This window comes from Gekko japonicus, unplaced genomic scaffold (assembly GCF_001447785.1).
Source record: "Gekko japonicus isolate JY-2015 unplaced genomic scaffold, Gekko_japonicus_V1.1 scaffold204, whole genome shotgun sequence".
Taxonomy (NCBI): domain Eukaryota; kingdom Metazoa; phylum Chordata; class Lepidosauria; order Squamata; family Gekkonidae; genus Gekko; species Gekko japonicus.
In genome coordinates this window covers 1,200,473-1,221,792 of record NW_015159716.1, presented here as the reverse complement: position 1 = coordinate 1,221,792, position 21,320 = coordinate 1,200,473, and the positions used below count along the sequence as shown (strand labels likewise).

The following is a 21,320-nucleotide window of genomic DNA, read 5'->3' as shown; positions in this document are numbered from 1 at the left end:
GGTTGGGAAATACCTGGAGATTTTGAGGCTATGGCCTGAGGAGGGCGGGGTTTGGGGAGAGAGGGACTTCAACGGGTTATAATGCCACCTCGTCCACCTTCCAAAGCAGCCATTTTCTCCATGTAAACTGATCCCCATCTCCTGGAGATCCGTTGTAATCCCAGGAGATCTCCAGGCACCACCTGGAGACTGATAACCTTAGCGCCTGGACACATCTTTTTATCCTCTTCCCGGGCAAAATCCAACCTGATGAAGAGATCTATAGAACCCAAAAACTTGCTCGCTGTCTGGTTGGGGTGATGACTTTTGATGGCCCAGCGCGGCTATCTACCGGCTGCCGGAAATGCTTCATGGATGGAGTAGGAAATTCCAGGAAGCCAGCAGAGGGCCCTGGCTGCGGCTGTTCAGTAAAGGGGGCTTGCTGTCTTTCCCCTGCTTCTTTCTGCCGGCTGTATCCGGGGTTGAGCTTCCTGGGTCAGAAGGCTGCTGCTGAATCCATAGTGACCCGGGCGTCCCCCGCCCCCTACAGAGCAGCCGCTGATGCCCCCAAGGGGACGCCGCTCCGCACCAGGGGTTTCCCGCGGCCGGCCGTGGTGGGGGACTGGATCCGGCTGGGAACCCCCCGCACTACCCCGCCCGGGGGTGAGGAGGAGGAGGAGGCAACCCCGGGTCAAGCCATTAACCCTTGAGCAGCTGGAAACTCCAGGGATTTGAAAGAGAAGGGTAAATAAAAGAACACAACCCATTATTTCTGGAGAGGGCGAACACTCCGCCAACCCCGCGAAAGAATCAGCAGAAAGGGAGGGATCCAAGGCTGCCGTCCCGGTCACACTCACCTGAGAGTCCCATTAATTCACTGGGTCTTACCTCCAAGTAAACGTGTATAGGAGCCGGCTGCTTGTTGCTCCCACCGCTCCAGCACCCGTCGCACGAAAAACTTTCTTGGTACCCATAGCGGCAGGGGTTATTCCAACGTGGATCTGGTCCCGTTTTGTGCAGTAGAGAGAAAACTGCAGTGGGAACCAGATTTGGGGGGATTTTTTGTACATAAAGGTAACTGTACATGGAGTACATAAAGATCTAGGTCGTTTCTTACAAATAAATAGAGGAGGGGAGAAAGTTAAAAACTGAAAATAAATACTGTTCTTCCCTTCTTTGTAACCACCCCTTTTTTCTTTCTCTAATGTTTTATCTAGCTTTCTCCTGTCTGTCCTCCGTAACTCTTCATTTTTTCTTGTTTTTCTGACAGAAAAAGTGCTCATAGTTGCTGTCGGGGATTGGGAATGTATGCACCTGCCTTTGCTGCTTGTGCGCTTGGCGAGTGTGTCTGTGTGCTTTTATAACAAACCTGGTTAGGGTAAGATTTCCCACTGGGCACCTGCTGCTTTCATGAGAAATATGCTGCCCCGGGGAACTGAGTTGAGGAAAATGCATGCACACATACAATTTCTGGGCACATATTCAACAGCACTTATCTGATTCATTACTCATTAACTCCCTTTAGCTATTCAGTTTTGGGGGTGTTAACGATTGGTAAAAGAGGGTTTGGGGGTCGTCTTTTCAGTGCATACTTCTGTGTGGCGCTGGAAAAAATGTTTCTCATTCCTGAAAGACAGTGTTGTATATGGATTATCAAAAATGCTACATGCTGAGTGCGCATTTGTAAGTATTTAGATAGCCAAACTGATGCAGTTTCTGTCAACCCCTTCCAAGATCTTTGGAATGTGAGTTCAAAACCCTGAAGGTGGAGATGTGGGGAGTGGCGGTGAGTTGAATGACAGAGCCTAGGCTTTCCCTGTAGCCTTGGCATTTCTGGCAGAAAAGGATCTCAGGCAAGCAGGGGCTGGCTCTGCTCAAGGTACAACAGAGAAAAGTGAGTAGCGGCCTCCATGGTGTATGAGACAACTTTAGATGACCACAGACCAGTTTATAAGGCTGTGCTGTTGTCCTTGTAGCATCAGTGAGGGTCTTTTTTTTTTAACCTGGAGGGCGAAAGGAGGTTTGGTTTGTGCTGGATTAAAGGGACAGTTCCTTTCCCTGTTGAATCAGGGCATGTGTGGAAGAAAAGTTTGTATTCAGTGCATATCCCAGAGAGGCACACTTCACCCTTCACCACTGAATCCCTGCGAATGATTGTCATGTGCTTTGGCTCTTACCATAACTGTGGCCCCAAGCAATGCTTTTATCTTTCTCCATAGAAACTGAGCTTACATTCTCCTGCTTCCTGCCCTGGTGGTCGCAGTGACCCAAGCCTCTGAAAAGCCAAACTAGCTCCTGCACAGACCCACCGTTTTGCATCTGCAAGGCCCTGTTCTCTGTTCTGTTCCTTTATCACTCTAGAGTGCGACAGAATGTTCAGGACTGGTTTTTATTCTTACCTTTATTTATCCTCCGTGCAAGGAGCTCTGGCCAAGGGAGTTCAGCAGAGAAAGATCTACTGGCTTAAGGTCACCCAGAAAATTTCACAACTGAGGGAGGACTTGAATTCAGGCTTTCTCATCCTAAGTACAATTCCTCTGGAGTAGACCTATGTGGGCTTGCCTGTGCCCCCTTGATCTGATAGTTTGGTTATAGTGAAGTCTGCATTTTACTGAAATCAGTCTGAAGTATTGGCACATAGAGGAACGGAGAACTTGGTCGATGCTGTTTGAAAATCAGGAGGGGGATGCTAGGGCAGTCCCTATCGTCTGCAGTTCTCCTCTTCACCACATCAAATGCTAGATGTTCCTAATGGAATTCTAGAAATAGCAGCTGTTCAACTGTTTTAGCATCCATGTGCCTTGGAACTTCTAGGATAACATTATCCAGTTTTATGTTGACTAAATGCCCCGTCAGAGAGTTAAGCCCATTGTAAACCCTTCCACCCTGCAGGCAGAACTGAATTTTACAAAAACAAACAAACAAACAAAAAACAACCCCTTTGGATGTTACATCCTCATGCATATGGGGATGCACACCACCTGTCATGCTCCCGCTATGCACAGTCATCTGAACAGAGCAATGTACATATTTTGGCATACAAAAAACCAATGGTTGGATTTCCCAGGTTTCTGGTTCATGCATACTGAACCTGTACATGCATGCAAAATACGTTCATTGCCCTGTTCCACCTAATGGCAACAGCATGTATAGAGAGCATCATGGAGAGCATTTATTCCCAATACATGAGTGGGTGTAATTTCTGAAAAGGGCTAGGCCCATAACAATGCACTCTAAGTTCAATTTCCAAATCTCTCGTTGTGTAAGCTTCCAGATGGCATTTAGATTCTGCAGAAAAACCAGGAAGCTGCTGTTCTACCAAATGGGTCCTTCTCCTTCCATTATTTATTTAATACATTTGCCCCATACTACCCTTCTTCAAATGGAATATATGAGGTGTTTCAACTCCCCCCCTTACTACAGCCCTGCAAGGTGGATTAGGCTGAGAGATTGTGTGCTAAGTCTAACCTGTAGCCACTACACTACACTTCTCCCCCTCCCCCCATTAGAAGAAGATGAAGAAGAGTAGGTTTTTAGGGACCAAACAGAGATCCAAAGTGGCTTACAACATTCTCCCCTTCCCTATTTTATCCTTACAACATCCCTGTGAGGTATGTCAGTCTGAGTGTGTATGACTGGCCCAAAATCACCCAGCAAGCCTCCATGGCAGAAAGGGGGGATTCGAACCTGGACCTGTACTCAAACTACTACATCATGCTGGCTTTCCTGGTGTACCTCTGTTAGGAAGCATCCTGAGCCTGTGACAAGATGCAGTCCATCGGGGATGGAAACTTTTTGAGGGAAAGGCACCGATTGCTTTGCCACACTTTTATGGTACCTAGAGAGCATATGCCCATTGCTAAGAATGAAAGTCACACCCTCAAATGTACTACACAGGATAGGTTCTCTTGACAGGGCAGTCACTTGACAGAGTAGTTTTTGGGAAAGTTCTAATGTTGTGTTTTGAACCCGGTGTTTTGGTATGCCACCCCACCGAGTCTCCTGCCTTCCCATGCAACACAGAAAGGGATCCTCTAGGTCTCCAGGAGATTTAACTCCTCTCTCTCCGCAGTTCTGCCACGTGGTTCACAAGTTGGCAACTCTACAGAAGTACTTTTTTGCATCTCCCAGAGAGTGACATCATGCAAGAGAACTATGAGAATGTGATCTCATTGGGTAAGAATGCCTTTTTACCAGATATCAGAATGTATTAGTAAAAACACAGGCTTAGGTTAGAGGGGGTTATGCCAAATAAATCCTTCTCTCTTGAATTTGTTTGTAACAATCGGGATTGATCATCAGTCCTCGTGTCAGGCTGTCATACGCGAAGTGTCCTCTAGAGGTGTAGAATTCAATTTAAAAACTGCAGATTGTCCAGTCTAGGGTTTTCACCAGTCCCAGTTTGACACAACAACCCCGTTCAAAAGGGAAATATCAGAAGAGAGACAGATACGTAACAAACAAGTAAACTTCAGTGTCCTATTCAAGATCAAAACCTGGTGGTAGAAAATGCCATCAACTCACAGCTGACTTCAGGCAACCTGTAGTGTCTTCAAAGCAAGAGACGTTCAGAGGTGGTTTGCCATTGCCTGCCTCTGCGGAATGACCTCTGGACTTCTTTGGTGGTCTCCTATCCAAATACTAACCATGGCTGACCCTGATTAGCTTCTGAAATCTGATGAGATCGGGGTAGCCTGGGCTATCTGGATCAAGACAGAGATAAAAAGCTGGAACCGGGATGGGGGAAGCAGAGACTGGGTAAAAGGGATGCAAAAGAAATCCCTTTGCCTGTCCTGAAGAGAAGGATCTGGGGCTGTCGAGTTGGTGGCATGGGAACCAGCGACAAAGAAGGTTTCCTGTGATTGCATCTATAGAAGAGGTTCGGGAGCAGAACCTACAAAGCGGGAGAGATCAGGGGGCCCTCTATATGCACTTGTATGTTGTATCTGTATAAAAGTCAAACAAGAATGGCACTACAGTTCAGACACCAGTACATAACACATTATCCAATAATGTTTTGAACAGACAGAATGATCACACACATACATTCCATCTCTCCTCTGACTCTGCATTCCCAACAAAGCCAGCTTTACGATTAATGTTTGCTTTACTTCCGGATTAAGTTATTTGCTGCTTCTCTATAAAATATCCCCAGGTAACAATGAAATCATTAAAGGAACACCGAAGTAACACTAAAACAATACCAAAAAAACATGAATAAAAGAGCAGGGTAAAAATACAGAATAAAAATGCAGAGAGCAAATTCAGCATGCAGGAAGTTAAGTGTGTCATTAAATAACTTCAGCAATAACAGCATCTCAGCAAGGCCGGTCCATAGGCATACCATTGTTACCATGGCTCAGCGGTAGAGGCATCTGCTTTGGGTGCAGAAGGTCACAGGTTCAATACCTGGCATCTCCAGTTAAAAGGATTAGACAGAAGGTTATTGTGAAAGACCTTTACCTTAGAGTCTAGAGAGCCACTGGCAGTCAGAGTAGCCAGTACTGACCTAGATAGACCAATGGTCTCTCTCTCAATGTAAGGCAGCTTCATGTGTTTGAAAAGCCCGATCAAAGAAAAATGTTTTCCGCTGGCACCTAAGATTTGTACTTCAAACTAAATCTCTGGCAGGAGGGTTTTCCACAACTTAAGTACTATCCCTGAGAAAACCCCAATTCTGGTCTCCCCCAACTTTACCTCAGCAGGTAGGAACATAAGGAACAAGGTCGTGGATAACAACCTTAGCCGGCAGGTTGGTTGACACAAGACGGCAGTCAGTTCCTGCCCCAAGACCAAAAAAAAGCCATCCCAGAGCGGATGGCATTTCTCCATGGGGCCAGTGCTCCCATTCCGTTGTCTGAAGTGTAGTGAGTTCATATGTATCTTAGCCATTAACACCAAACAGTTGGCTTCTAGGACTGTCCTCTGTGACCTTTGCTCCTTAGAAGTTGAGATCCCCATGTCACTGAAAGGTAGCCTACCTTAACAGTAGCTTTACATTCAAAGCTCTGCGTAAAACCATATTAATTTGATGTCACATTTCTTCCCCAAAAGATAAAGTGGCCCTTTAATGACTATGCACTGCCCAGGTCTTCATAGCTTTTTTCTAACTTGCACCCTCCACTTCTCCCATCCACAGCGGAGGAGATTGCAATCAGCTGGCCCAGGATAACTGCTTTTGCTGAGTCCCACAGAAGGAGAGGACTGACGTCTGGTAAGTTAGCACAGGAAGGAGAGCTGCATTCCCCCCATCCCAGGCACACAGTGCCTTCTGGCAGCATCAGTTGGTGCACCACCTGCACCCTTTCCTGGAGAGAAATGTTCTAACCACAGTCATTCATACCTTGGTTGCTTCAAGACTGGACTATTGCAATGCACTCTACATGGGTCTGCCCTTGAAGATTTTTTGGTCCATCAGACTTCTGGTTCATAAAGCTGTAGCCATGGTGCTGACAGGTATATCTAACAGTGCTCATGTTATATGTGTCTTAAAAGATCTGCAACGGCATCCAGTCTATTTCCAGGCATAGTTCACCTCCCCAGTACTGTGGGCACTGATTAGCCTGCGGCGCCTTCCTTAGGTGCACCCTAGGAAAGGGCCTTCTCAGTGGTGGCACCTGATGAATGTAATCACTAGAATGCACAGCATTAGAGAAATCCACTTTCTACTTCTGTTTTCATTCATAAATTGGCTAGGTCAGCCACTGCCAGCCCTAGCGGTCAGATAATTCGGGATACCAGGCAGAAGGGGGTAGGGGGAGTAATTCTTCAGTTCAGAAGTGCAGTCTTAGTTGAAGTAGAACTTGTGGTTGTAAGACTTGCCTTGGCATTGATTGTGAGCATTATGAGCTCCTGAAGCTTGTAATGTGAGCCTGGGGGGGGGTGCAAACCTTGAGGGCTGTGGGACATTTCAACCGCTGAAGCACAATTGGGATGAATTCCCATTGCTTTCACTATGTGAACCTCCCTGAGCCTAAGGGACAGACAGGGCTGGCTAGATGCTATGATCACCTTGTTCCTCATTTGCCCAGACCTAGTGAGTTGACCAGCTCAGCTGAGAAGCCTTTTCCTTGCCCGTTTTCATTTTGACCTTTTGTGCTGCAGAGACAGAGCCTGAACAAGGCCCAGTGGAACAGGCTCCGGTGCAAGACTCAGTTGCGGCGGGTCCAAGTGAAGGTGGAATAAATTCTGACCTGCGGCGGCAGCTGGGCCTCATCCTGCAGACTGCTGGCAGGAGCCAGGTGGAGAAGATGCTGCGGGAGCTGGTGAAGGAGCAGAGCCAGGATGGGAAGCGCAGACCTCGGAAGAAGGCACTCAGGAGCCCCAGAGATGAAGGTGGGCGGGTCGCGTCACACGTGCCGAAGGGGCAGGGTGTGAAATTCATTGGAAATAAAGAGTAATGCCCAGCAGGGAGGGCAGAGGGACTAGGTCATGACTCTTGCGTATCCTCCGCCTCTGTGTCTTTTTAATAGATAGCAGCGCCATTTGACCTTATTATATGTACTGGTTGTAGAAGAAGAAGAGGAGATTGGATTTATACCCTGCCCTTCACTACCCAAAGGAGTCTCAGAGCGGCTTACAAACTCCTTTCCCTTCCCCTGCCCACAACAGACTCCCTGTGAGGTAGGTGGGGCTGAGAGAGCTCTGACAGAAAATGCTCTTTTTCAAGAACAGCTCTTATCAGAACTACGGCTTGCCCAAGGGTCATCCAGCCAGGTGCAAGTGGAGGAGTGGGGAATCAAACCCGGTTCTCCTAGATTAGAGTCCACGCACTTAACCACTACACTACACCAAACTGTTAGAGTAACTTGACACTGGAGCAACTTGCTCACTGGGGCCTCCAGTGCTTGTTTTACATTTAAAAAAAAATAATCATATGAGTTTTATTGGCCCTGACTTGGATGGCCCAGGCTAGCTGGATCTCATCAAATCTTGGAAGCTAAGCAGGGTTGGCCCTGGTCAGTACTTGGATGGGAGACCACCAGGGAAGGCCAGGGTGGTAGAGGCGGGCAATGGCAAGCAACCTCTGTTTGTGTCTTGCCTTGGGTCGCCATATGTGGGCTGCAACTTGATGGCATTTTCCACCAATGATTACAACATATTACCTGTCGTCCAGATGTAACACTCCTGGCAATAAGTGGCTGTAAATTGGAGATGAATTATTTCCTGAAACTAACCTTTTCAGTTCAACTTGAGAAAGCATGTAGGGATTTCTTTCAGAAAGAGATCAGCTGGTCAGAAAGCTAATTGCACTCATGGCTAATCCTGTGATGAGGACACCGGCTGACCAAAGTTTACATCATCAGTTTTGCTGAACAGACTCATTACACATTTATATTCATAGCTAACCATCTGTATGTGGGCCGTCAGCTTGCAAACGGGCTTTGACTTTCATGCTGGGTAATCTTGAGATAATTAACATCTAACTGTAAAAGCCATGGGATGCATTTTAAGAACCACCACCAAGTGATCAAGCTTCCAAGTTATGCAGAATTCTTCATCAGTTGGCTGTTAACACACAAAAATGGGAGGGGGGGATGTTTCAGGCCCTGTAAGGCCTCGTGTTTTACTTCCTCTGTAGAATGCTGGACAGACCTGAATAGATAAAGCTGTGCTGGGTTGACCTGGTGTTGTGAGCTTCTGGGACCCCAGGACTATTTCCCTGAGACCCTCCCATTCCCCTTTAGTTCTTTTATTGGTTGGGTGGAGACTGGCAAGAGACTGAACCAATAGAGAGACCACAGTTCTTAAACAAAACCAGTTTATTACAATATAAGCTTTTTAAGGACAGAAAGCACTTTAGCACTTACAAATCGTTTAGGATAAAAACGTAACTTTCCCATATTCAGTATAGAATACTTCAACATAAACATAGTGCACTAGTTTGAAATCCAGAGCGGCATGGTCTAGTCAAGAAGAGCTCACAGAGAACTGATTGATGACCAGCCCAGAGCAACAGTTTATACCCTCAGTATCCATAGGTTCAGCCCACATGGATGACGTAAGGTTAACACACATAACAGAAGAATATCAAAATAAAGAGAACAATTTTCACGGTGAACTCATACCCTAGTTACCCTAGACAGTCAAAGATGTTATGTGTAAACTTTATTGTGACCTCATTGGAAGCACAGATGCCTGCTTCAGCAAGTATGTTGTAGGTCAGAAGCTACAAACCTTCCCACTAGGAGTCGTTGACACAGTATGAGGGTGAAATGACAGACCTAGAGAAATGTAAACTATTCTAAATAAATTTTTAGAGCAGCGTGCATTGTCAGGCTAGAGCGAGGCTTGCGAGATGACAATAGCAAAACCTGCAAAATCTTATGGGAGAGGGAGCAAATCCTTAGCTAATCCAGGCTGTTACACAGAAATGCCCCAGGTCCCTTGTTGTTCTGCCACATCTGGTACCAAGTTGCTTTTTGGGAAGAAGAATAAAATGGCAGACTCTACAGATATCTCTCTAGCACTCTCTTTCAGCTCCTTATCTCACAGGGTTGCTGTTGGGCGGATAAAATGGGGCGAGAGAACCACGTACGCCACCCTGAGCTCCTTGGAAGAAAGGCGGGATAGAAAAGTGCTAGAGAGATAGGTGTTATTTATATAGCACTTGCGGTGTTCAAAGTGTTTTGCACCAAATGATCGTCATCTTAGCATAGCCCTGTAAGTTAGGCGAGCATTACTAGCCCCATAGTGCTACCTAGTTAGTTTTAAGCTAACTAACAACCTCCCCAAGCAGAACTTATTCTTTTCATTGCTATGCTAAAGTAAAGGTAAAGGTTCCCTTGCTCGAAAGCCAGCCGAATCCGACTCTAGGGTTGCGGTGCTCATCTCCGTTTCAAAGCCGAAGAGCCAGCGCTGTCCGAAGACGTTTCCGTGGTCATGTGGCCGGCATGACTAAACACCAAGGCGCACGGAGCGCTGTTACTTTCCCACCGAAGTGGTACCTATTTATCTACTTGCAATGTCTTGCTTTCGAACTGCCACTTGAGCCACCGCAGCTATGCTACAAAGGTTCATTTGGACTGAGAATGCTATGTATGTTTTTTAGAAAATTGTACTCCTCTGTGTTTAAAAAAAAAAAAGCATATTCCTGCATTAAAAAAGACCAAATCTGCACAATTTGTATAAATATGCAAATTAAACCAATTTTGCAAATAACGGTGCACAGCTTTGAAGCTTCCCTTTCCTTATAGCTCCTGCCAAGTCTGGTTGCTGAGACTTCAATAGATGAAATGGTACAGAAAATACAGTTAAAAAACTGGGGGGGGGGATTGTTTTTGAGCAAAGGAAGCAAGTTGCAATGCTCGGGATGCTGATTTCTGCACCCTGGACAAATGTGGAACAATGTGATTATAGCATCTCTCCCTTAGGCTCAGGGAGGTTCGCATAGTGAAAGCAATGGAAATTCATCCAAATTATTTCCAGCTGTTAAAAGTCTACTATGATGGCCCCATCCACTTCCTTCCCTCAGAGGCAAGATTTTCCCTCCATTTTTCTTTCACTTTTCTAACTGAGCCACCCCAGTAATGTGTTTTCTTCTTTGCTGAAGAACGCTGGCTGTCCCACAAAGTCAATCATATGCTGGGGGGCAGCAGTGGGAGGGCTTCTAATGTCCTGGCCCCACTGGAGGACCTCCTGATGGCACCTGGTATTTTTGGCCACTGTGTGACAGAGTGTTGGACTAGATGGGCCTTTGGCCTGATCCAACATTGGCGTCTCTTATGTTCTTATGATATTTTGGCTGTTGGCTCAGCCCAGGAACCTGAGGGAAGGATCACTTAAATGGCACCCAAGGGGGTTGGAAATTCAAAAATAACAAAATATTTTATTTAACATAAAGGGGAAAGGTCAGGTTAAATCAGGGGTTGAAATTTCTGAGGTAAAACCAGCAAATGCACAGACTTTAGTTCTTATGTTTCAGGCTAATAAGAGTTTCTTAAGCTTTTCACAATGACTGAAATCTTTATGTTGAGAGGCTTTTGTTCCAGTGTTTTCCCCAAACACTCCAGTACACTTTATTTGAGTATTCTCTTACTCTTTTGGTTTCCAGAAGGCTGGTACACTAGTACTCGTCTTGAGTTTTTAACTGACTCTTAAGGTCTCTAAAGGCAGTTTCTAACCACACCAGACCAGGGATCTCTCCACTCTTCAGAGCTTAATTCCCTGTTTGACTGGGTAGGGAATTTTCTTCTCTCTCTGAAGATTTATCCCCTTTCCTTGGCCCGAATGGGAGTCTTTGCCTACTTCCCAAACTTCCTTGCCAACTTTCCCCCAGTTCTCCCTCTGAGTTAAACTCCTCTCAGCTAAGGCTGAAATCAGATTGAACTCTCCTCAGCATCCAGTTCGGAAGTCTTTCTCTGCTCATCTGATGCTAACCAATCATATCTCTTGAAGCAGCCTATCACTCAAGTCTCTCTGGCTCTGAGAAGAATTAACCCTTCACAGTTCTTTATCTGTTTACACAGCACTTCTACGCCTTTAAAAGTGCAATCTGTCACATCTACATAGACTGGGGAAGGGGGATGTCAAGCTTCGTCTGTTGACTTGATTCGGGGAGTTCTTGGAAGGAAGCCAGGATGCAGGGAACCGAACTGGGAACCGTCTTAGGCGTACCTCAGAATTGTTTAGTAGAGTTTAAATTCCACTCCTCACTAAACGATGGAGGAGATGTTTGACCGGTCCGAGTTAATTCACTCCCCTCAGTCTCCACACATGCTCCTGCCATCCTCCTCCTCCCCGGTTCCACCTGAAGGTTTCCTTTTTATTCGTTCAATTTCTCCCCCCCTGTTTCCTTCCAACAACCATTTAAAGTACCCGCACCACCATCCACCCGGCTTCCCACCTATTGGGCCCTTGTCGTCTGGCCCAACTGTTACTGCACCCCCGCCCTCCCCCCTTAGTTGGGTTTCCATTTCTTCGTGGGTATGAGGTCCACACTCCCGGCCCTCCGAGGAAGGGTCGAGGAGCTGCTGACCCCCAGGTGCGATAGCTGATGGGGTAGAATCCTGCATAGGCAGGAGGGGGTAGGTCGCGACCTCCTCCTGACAGGGGAGTGAAAGAATTAAAAGCCTTGCATGGCTGCTCTAAAATGCTTGGGTGTAGACGATTGCCACAGAGGGGAAAGATCTTCACAGGTGGCAGCAGCCACTGGGACTGCTTCTCCGTGTCTTCTGGCCTGATTTCTGGAAGCAGGATGGCAAAGCAATGAGTGATACAACCAATGATCCCTCTAAGCTGTGGAGTCTTGTGAGCAAAAAATGTCTTCTGGCCTGATTTCTGGAAGCAGGATGGCAAAGCAATGAGTGATACAACTCCGATGGTCAGAAAATACCCTCTTAACAGTGCCCTAAGCATGCCCAGACTAACCAAGCTTACCTGGAAAACCTAAAGGTAGAGATTGAGGGAACGGAGCAGTGGGTAGCAACTGTAGAAGGAACAAATGCCTTGGTGCTCAGATGGTCACGCTGTCTTTCATCTCCCCATCTCAATTACAGTGGCTGATGGGAACGAAGAGGAGCTACAGGCAGAAGAGGACAGCTCAGAGAAGGTGGAGCCACCAGGTTCCCAACTGGGGACATCTGACAGCCCAGGTGAGGGTAACACCACTGACAGCCAGGGCCAGCTCAACTCAGAGGAACAGCAGCTGCCACAGGTGCCAACTGTACTACAGAGGGAGGAGAAGACATCCCGAAAGCTAAAAGACCTGCCTGCAGCTTCGGCTGCAGCAGAAAGACCAGGGGTCTGTGTTGAGTGTGGGAAGAAGAACTTGGGTGGTGGTGGGCGAGGCCACAATATGCCGACGCCAGAGAGACCGCATCAGTGTGCCGAGTGTGGACGTTGCTTCCGGCAGCGCTCCATCCTGGCCAAACACCAAAAGATACACACAGGCGAGAAACCCTATCCGTGCACAGCCTGTGGCAAGCGGTTCAACCGCAGCTCCAACCTGGCACAACACCAGCGTGTGCACACAGGCGAGCGCCCCTTCCCCTGCGCCGCCTGCGGCAAGGCCTTCACCCAAAAATCGGACCTGGAGCGGCATCAGCGCGTGCACACAGGGGAGCGGCCGTACTCTTGCCAAGACTGTGGCAAGCGCTTCTCTGTCAGCTCCCACCTTGACCGGCACAGGCGCACACACACGCACCATCACCAAGAGGAGCCCCCTGCCGCTGCCCCAGCCCTGTCTGCTCACCGCTGCCCTGACTGTGGGAAGTGTTTCGGCCAGCGCTCGGCACTCTCCAAGCACCGCAAGACTCATTCTGGTGAGCGCCCTTACCCGTGCAACGCCTGCGGCAAGCGTTTCAGCCGCAGCTCCAACTTGGCACAGCACCAGCGCATTCACACCGGCGAGCGCCCATTCCCCTGCAGCGACTGCGGCAAGCGGTTCATCCAGCGATCTGATCTGGAACGCCACCAGCGTGTGCACACTGGTGAGCGCCCCTACACCTGTGCTCAGTGCGGCCGGGGCTTCTCGGTGAGTTCTCATCTCGACCGGCACCAGAGAGTCCACCAGGCCCAGGCTGCTGCAGCTGCTGCACATCGCTGCCCCGAGCATGTGAAGGGCTTGCTCCTCAGCACCGGGGGCAAACAGCTTCTTAAACACCAGCTCTACAGCAGCAAGGGGCGTCTCACACGCAGCGGCCACTGCTTGGACTGCGGCAAGAGCCTGGGCAAAGTCCCACTGCAGTTGCCGGTGCCCCCCGTTGAGAAGCCCTTCAAGTGCGAGGACTGTGGGAAAGCTTTTGCCCAGCGCTCGGCCTTGGTCAAGCACCAGCGCATCCACACAGGGGAGAAGCCGTTCTCCTGCATGGACTGTGGCAAGGCCTTCATTCAGAAGTCGGACTTGACCATCCACCGGCGCATGCACACCGGTGAGAAGCCGTACCGCTGCGACACCTGCGGCAAGTGCTTCAGCGTCAGCTCCAACCTGCTGACTCACCAGCGCACCCACTTGGGTGAGAAGCCTTACGCGTGCGGGGACTGCGGCAAGGCCTTCATCCAGCGCTCGGAGCTCACCATCCACCAGCGCACCCACACCGGGGAGAAGCCCTACAAGTGCAGCATCTGCGGCAAATGCTTCAGCCGCAGCTCCCACCTCAACCGCCACCAGCGCACCCACAGCAACGACAAGGCCTCTGCTGGCATGGCCCCTGCCACGCTGCTTGCTGCTGCCAAGCCTGCCGCTCCACTTTCCTCCTCAGCCTTCTCTGCTTCCTACCCCTCACCCAGCTCTCTTCCAACCTTGCCTTCCTTCCCCTCCTCTCCATCGTCCCTCCCCATCCCTTCTTTGGACCTGCCCTGGTCTCTCTCCTTTCCGTCCCGGGGCTTTTCCCACCCGTCTTTCCCTTCTCCTGCTCCGGGCAGTGTTCAGACTTCATCCCTAATAAACTAGGCCTTTCCCTTCCAAAAGGCTCGCTCCATTCCTGGCCCACTGCCTCTCGCCAACTTGGCCTTCTTACCCTACTTCCCTAACAAATGAACGAGTGCCACAAGTTGCCATACACATCTACATAACCCTGTGTTGAATGCCTCTCCCCACGGGCGGGCAAGCCTTCCTCTCGTCGGGGGGTTGCTTTCCCTGTTGTGCAGTGAACAATAGAAGAGCCTTGTACTCTTGGGCCTGGGAGACGCATGTCACACTGTTAGAAGCCTTTGCCTTGATAGGGTTATTTGGTCTGAATACGGAGGGGTTGTTTTTTCTTCAGAAGGTGAGAATGTTCAAGCGTTCAGTCCTCCTGCCTGTGTTCTGAAATGGTATAGCCTAACAAAATCTGAACCTCCTAACTGTTCTGGTCATGAGTTCTGGTCTGCGCTTGTGACCAGCAGCCTCTGCCACCCACTTGCTTCCGTCCTGCTCCTCTCAAACCATCCCGTTCACAAGATCACACAGATGAGCTCCCCGTTAAACCCCAAGATGCTCCAAAATGAGACAGGGACCACATTCTCCTTTCCTCAGCGGGGCATAAAGAATGTGGAGGTGGTCCTAATGGGGGGGGGGTTGGTTGGTGAATATGCTCCGGATTTATCCAGATCAGAGGGGAGGATGAGCATATGATTGTGAGAGAGCTTACACCAGTGCACGAAATTCCTCTTCTCAGCACCACTTTCATGTGAACAAGAGGGGCAGGACCAAAATATATGAAGAGGAAACGAACTGTATGGGAGTCAGGAATGGTGATTCTAACCGGCCTGAGTCTTTACCAAGTTCGAAACGGGAGTGGTAGTCACTCCAGAGTAAAAGATGGTGATCTGTGAAGCGTCTTCCCAGCTTTAGGGCCATCATCTTTTGAGTCAGCAGGTGGGTTGGGCATTTCTCTCCTGATAATTTGCCTCCCAGTCCACAATGTCTCCCCCCCCCTTTATTCTGCTGCCTCCCAACTCCTCTCATCTACCTTTTCTTTGGCTCTTGTTGTCCAGTTTGAGGCATTTTTATCAGGAGTCAGTTCTCAGTGAGTTCAGTGGGTCTTGCTCTTCCACGTAAGTTTGCACAGGGCTGCAGCTCTTAGGCGCTTTTCTCATTCCCCTGCTCTAGTTCCGCACGAGCACCCCTGTCTGCTCCTGCCCCTTCTTCTGTTTGGGCGTCTCTGTGCAACAGGCTTCAGCTGGTTTAACAGCAAGTCCCATTCCCTTAGGAGGACTGGAGAACGAGGTGGGGAGGAGCACGGAAGAGTTCTCAGGGAACAGAGTGGACTAGACCACGTCAGATTCCACAGGTGGGAATAACCTACCTCACAAACTTGCAAGGACAAAATGGAGGAGAGGACAATCTTACCTGTAGAGTAGTTTTGAAAGCTGCTCCAACCGGGAGGGGAAGCTCCCTGGAGTTTTGAAAAGGTATCTATCTCGCCCCATAGTAAAATACAAAAACAAAAGCGACATAATATAAGACAGATGAACAAAAGCCACATAATACCTTTTATTGCGACTGCCTTCCCTGCAAGTAAAAAACTAGCAGAACTGGCAGAAGGCGAGGCTAGACCTTTTCTTCCTAATAGGCTACTTTGTTACCTGAGTGAAAAGTACTGGGAGAACTCGGACTACGACATGCGTTCAGACGCGTTTATTGTACTTCACAACAAGACAAGGAAAAACGGCCCTGCAAGGCCAACTATATACACCCCACCCGGCACACCTCTGTCCCCCCATGGGAGGGTTTGAATTTCCCGCCAAGGGTGCTATTGGTGGACTCGAGGTGGACTAGGATCCTAGGTCCCCTTTGTGTTTGGGGACCAAGCTCCTGCTTTAGCCGCAGACCCCTGGTGGCGGTCCGTGTACATAACACAGTGGGAAACTTTAACATGGAGGGTCATTCAAAACCGGCACCACTCTCCCCCACCCCTTCCAATCTGAAATGGTGTAGCCCACTCTGCCATCTTTTACCATATTGCTACATGTGCTGAGTAGGTCAAGGGGATTTGGGATGTCTAACAAGGAACACTCATCGCCCTCACTGAACTACAGTTCCCAGGATTCTTTGGGAGAAGCCGTGACAGTGAAACTTGGTATAAAACTGCTGTAAAGTTGTTTAAGGGTACCTATGCCCTTATCAGTGTTGCCAACTCCAGAATCGGTTTCCCTGATTCCTTTGTGTCTTCTTGCTTTTGGCCTTCATGCTGCTGAGCAAGGCAGGCCTTGTGTCCAATCCCTGCAAAATAACCAACATCCTTGGTGCTGTATATTGAACATTTAGAGAAAGGGAAGATGAGAGATGCTGGTTGGGGAGGCAGGACCACTGGACTTCACACTTAGACTGAAAAGATAGGCTAAGGGGGGGGGGATGGGATGCTGAGGACAGAACCCAAAGCCCAGCCTCCACACGGGTGTGTGTGGCAAGGAACATGTGCCTTTTCTCTCTAAACAGCTCCAACTACAACTCTTGTCCTGAAGAGATCACAGCCTTTGGCCTGAAGCTGTATGAGTTTGGGGCAAAATATGTGTACTGTAGTGTGTCTTCGTTGGGAAAAGGCTCCTAAGTACTCTGAGTTCAAAATGTGGACAATTTCAAAATTATAATCACTATTGTGGATTTCAATGGCCCAAAACTCTGACAAGCTTCTCATACATATGCACATGACTGCCTTTTTAATTATTGTCATTATTATTATTATTATTGTCATTGATGGGAATTTTTTTGTATCAAGTGTAAAGTTGGTCATGTTTTTTTATTATTAATGCTGATGGATTTTCTTGTGGAATTTCCAAACTGTGAACAAAATAAAAAGAGGAAAGTTTTTTTAAAAAAGGGAAGATTGATTAAATGTTGACATCAGCGACAAACTGGGGAACTTTTCAGTTTGTTAATGATTTTCCTCCTTTTCCCCCTCTCTCAAGACACGACACACACATGACACACAGCTGCCTTACACTGATCAGACCACTGGTTCATCAGAGTCAGTACTGTTTACTCAGACCGCCTGTGACTCTCCAGGGTCTTGGGCAGAGGTGTTTCATATCACCTGTTCTTCTGAAAAGTCCTACAGGTTTCAATAGAGCTTACTCCCAATCAAGTGTGCATAAAGGTGCAGGCTTCCTTTCAAATGAAATTCATTTCAGTGCAAGGATTTCCCATGTCAGCTCAACAAGAAGAGTCTACGATCCCTCCGAAATCTTAGAGAAAGTGAACAGCTTGGGAACACATGTTGCCCCATAATGTGGTGAAGGATGATGCCTGCCTGTGGGTCTCTTACCTCTTTACACAGAAGTAAAAATACAAGCTCTACAAGGGGCTAGGTCCTATGACTCCCTTCAGCTTAACATTGTCTGTTGCTCCCACCAAGTCTTCCTTCAACAAAGACTTTGCCCCATCAGAGGAATCATTTCTGCATCAGAAAAGGTCATTCCCCCCATGAGAGAAGACTTACCAGAAGAGAATCAGTCACTGGATCTGGCTTAGTAGAAGGGAGTCATAGGATGCAGTCCAAGATTATTATTTTTATCTACTTTAATCTGTAAACAAATTCTGAAATCTATGTTTTAAAAACTGAATACTTCTAGGTATCTTTCAGAGCTGCCATACTGTCTGATGTGCAGAAGGCTCACAGTCATTAAAGATTGCTAAAGGGCTTGTTATCACCCGAGACAAAACACCTACAGTACTCCAGCAAACTAACTCACATTTTAGTGGGTATGGAAGGAGAAGATACTGACAGCCTTTTCAAGGGCGTGAAAGAAGAAATTCGAACCATTTGAACATGAAAGCACTTGCGCATAAAGACATGTGCCTTGTACAGCCATTATCGCTGAGAGCTGTTAAAGTCTAGTGGCACCTTAAAGACTTTATTGAAGTACAGAGCTCACTTTTATCAGATGTGTAGCATGTACATATGTAAAAATATCTCCTATGGATGCAACTTCATGCATCTAATGAAGTGAGCTCTGACTCACAAAAACTTGTGCTGGAATGCATTTTTGTTAGTCTTTAAGGTGCCACTGGGACTGCTGTGTCATTTTGCTTCAACAGGCTAACGCAGCTACTCCTCTGAAATTATCATGTGAAGGAAATGTACCAAGACTGGGGAGATGGGAGTTCAGATCCTAAATCAACTATAAAACTCACAGGATGACCTTGGGCCAGTGACTCAGTCCAGCCTTCCACATAGGGCTGTTGTGTGGAAAAAATGGGTGGAGGAGGGGAGAACCACATCGGCTGCCCAGGATAAAAACATGATTGCAGGCCTGCTGTGAGAGTGTCACCAGATTTCTACAGAGCAGCTGGTTGCGAAAGATATGGGAACAGTAGGCCAAGCAGCATCCAGTTAAAATACAGCCCCCTTGTCTTCTTGAGTCAAACTTAAGTAGTCACATTCTGGCACCTCTGCTGGACTGAGGGAATACTGCACCCTCCTCATTTCATTCTGCTCTGTGTCCCAAAAGTTATATGCTCGGCCTCTATGCAAATCCTCGCCTCCCACAGCACCCCGCCCCACCAACGTAGGCATGAAAGTTACAATGAGCACCCTCCCCTGGCTGCTTGTACTTGTGTGAACATGTTGTTTTTGCGGTATCCCACACCCAGCTAGGCCGCTTGGCTCTCTGCAGTCTTGACACAGTGACACTTTTGCGGAGGCGAGCTGTGAGGAGGCCGGCTCCACGGTGCTCTTTGCTCGGAGTCACCATGGCCCTGTCCCTAGCCCTCACCAACTTCATCCTCTTCTTCGTCGGGGCCCTGCTCCTCTATCAGTACAGCAACACTTTTCGATATTACTTTCGGGTTTGTTTTTTAATTGGCTGGATGTTGGGCATGTCCGTCCTCGTGCTTCCTGTGGTGGCTCTCCGGGGAAGAAATGTGGCAAATATGAGGTGAGTAGACTATTGCTTCAGCTTCAGCTGCCATTGCCAACTTCCACACATTAAGCCCCTCTTAAAGGGAGAAGACATTTTTCTCCGGGCCTGCTGGCAACACTACACAAACACAAGGAACTCCAGAATGGTCAGGGTTGCCAGCCTCCAGGTGGGGCCTGGAGATCTCCTGCTTTCACAACAGATCTCCAGCTGACAGAGATCAGCTCCCCTGGAGACAATGGCTGCTTTGAAGAGTGGACTCCATGGCATTGTTCCATGCTGAGGCCCCTCCCCTCCCCAAACCCCCGCCCTCTCCTGGATCCACCCCCAAAGTCTCCAGGTATTTTCCAACCCAGACCTGGCAACCCTAAGAATGGTTAACTAGCAGAGTTAAGAAAACTACAAAAGGCTAGAAGTCCTTCTTCCAAAAGTGGCAGCCTTGCTCAAGTGAAGGTGTGTGGGGGGGGGAAGGAGTACAGTTTTAGGGAAACTACCTTAAGCTGAAAAACTTTTGTTCCATCAAATACTTTAAGCTTCACTTTCTCTGGAAAAATGGGACCCAAAGCAGGGTATGATAATATCGAAAACCAACCAATTTCTAAGTATAAAATCATAGTACAAGATAATAAAACCAGACAACAAGCCAGGCAGCATCTAAAACATCAGCAGAGCACAGTATTATCATCAACACCCCAAAACCCTCCTCCATAGTTTGCTGGTGCAGTTTCCTTTTTTTAAGAAAGGTGCATTTCTAACAATCTCTGGATAGGTGTTCCACATAAAAGGCCACGACAGAAGAGGCCCGAGAATCACGCAGGGGTTGATTTTACTTCCCTCACTTTGACTTTGACTTCCCTTACAAGAGGAGGAGCTGCTGAAATTGGAGATGTCACATAGGGGGAGAGACAGTCCTTCAAGTACATAGGTCCCAGGCTGTGAAGGGTTTCAAAAGATTTTAAAAAAACCAACAACAGCATATCAAATTGAATTCGGGAAATACACAGGAAACCACAGCAATTACTTTAGGGGGGGGAGTAATATATGTGAAGCGACAGTTATTGAACTGCCATATTCTAAAGCAACTGAAGTTCTCATGTAATAGCCCTATGTGCTAGAAAGATGAATTTAAAAAGCAAAATAAATGCTAAGATTCCCAGGAGTCTGTGGCTGCTGTCAAATTGTATCGATGAACAATTTCACAAACATGGACAGTACTGTTATCACCACCCTGCTCATATACTTCTTCTTCCTGTTCCTCACCTGCATGGCCTATGTACAACGTCTCTGTTCTTGCCCCCCTAGAGTCCTTCGCTTCGTAATGTTGCCTTTGAAATACATCCTTGGCATTAAGATCAGCGTGCAGGGCGCTACGAACTTAAACCTGGAAGGGCCATACATCATGGTCGCCAATCATCAGAGCAACGTGGACTATCTTGGTATGTTGGCAGCACAATCTAGCATTGATATTTGAGCGAGCTGGCTGGCTTCTACACCACCTTCCTTACCCAAAGATATCCAAGGCAGCACACACACAAACAATAAGAAAATGTACTCGGTATAAGTACAACCCAGCCTTTGAAATACACCCTTGGCATTAAGATCAGCATACAGGGCGCTACGAACTTAAACCTGGAAGGGGCATATGTCATAGTTGCCAATCATCAGAGTAACGTGGCCTGCCGTCAAAACAGTATAAAATAATTGAATAGCCAGCGTTATCTCATCAAAGAGTCATTTAATCATTGCAATAGCCAGGGTTATCTCATCAAAGAGTCATTTAATCATTCAAAGTTTTCTGTACAAAAAGAAAACGTTTCAAGATCCTTCTGCGAAGACCACAGAGGATGTGGGGGGAGTTCTTTAGATTGGCAGAAGCCAAAAAGGCCTCCCGTGGATCTCCCGGGCATGCTTCCGGTTGCACAGTACCCACTGGAAGGCCTCACCTGATGACCTTATAGCCTGGGCAGGCTGAAGGGGTAGAAAGCTATCCTTCGGGAAATTAGGAACTAGCCGTTTACAGCTTTAAACGTTAAAAACAGCATCTTGAATTGGGTTCAGCA

General features: G+C 47.8%; 2 protein-coding genes across 2 annotated transcripts in view; both read left to right on the top strand.

Annotated features, from left to right (window-relative positions):
* Window positions 1-299: 299 nt before the first annotated feature.
* On the top strand, window positions 300-14,383 carry LOC107113044 (zinc finger protein 2-like). Its single transcript, XM_015414322.1, has 6 exons — window positions 300-642; window positions 1,250-1,321; window positions 6,119-6,193; window positions 7,084-7,314; window positions 12,477-13,498; window positions 13,688-14,383. Exons 1-6 carry the CDS (start codon window positions 300-302, stop codon window positions 14,369-14,371), a joined length of 2,427 nt encoding a protein of 808 aa, XP_015269808.1. The 3' UTR covers window positions 14,372-14,383.
* A 4,577-nt stretch (window positions 14,384-18,960) lies between these two features.
* Window positions 18,961-21,320, top strand: part of LOC107112961 (1-acyl-sn-glycerol-3-phosphate acyltransferase alpha-like) — a 9,431-nt gene continuing 7,071 nt past the window's right edge. Inside the window, exons 1-2 of the mRNA XM_015414198.1 lie at window positions 18,961-19,278; window positions 20,563-20,696. Coding sequence (XP_015269684.1) covers window positions 19,094-19,278; window positions 20,563-20,696 — 319 coding nt within the window. The 5' untranslated portion in view covers window positions 18,961-19,093. The remainder of the gene's footprint in view (window positions 19,279-20,562; window positions 20,697-21,320) is intronic.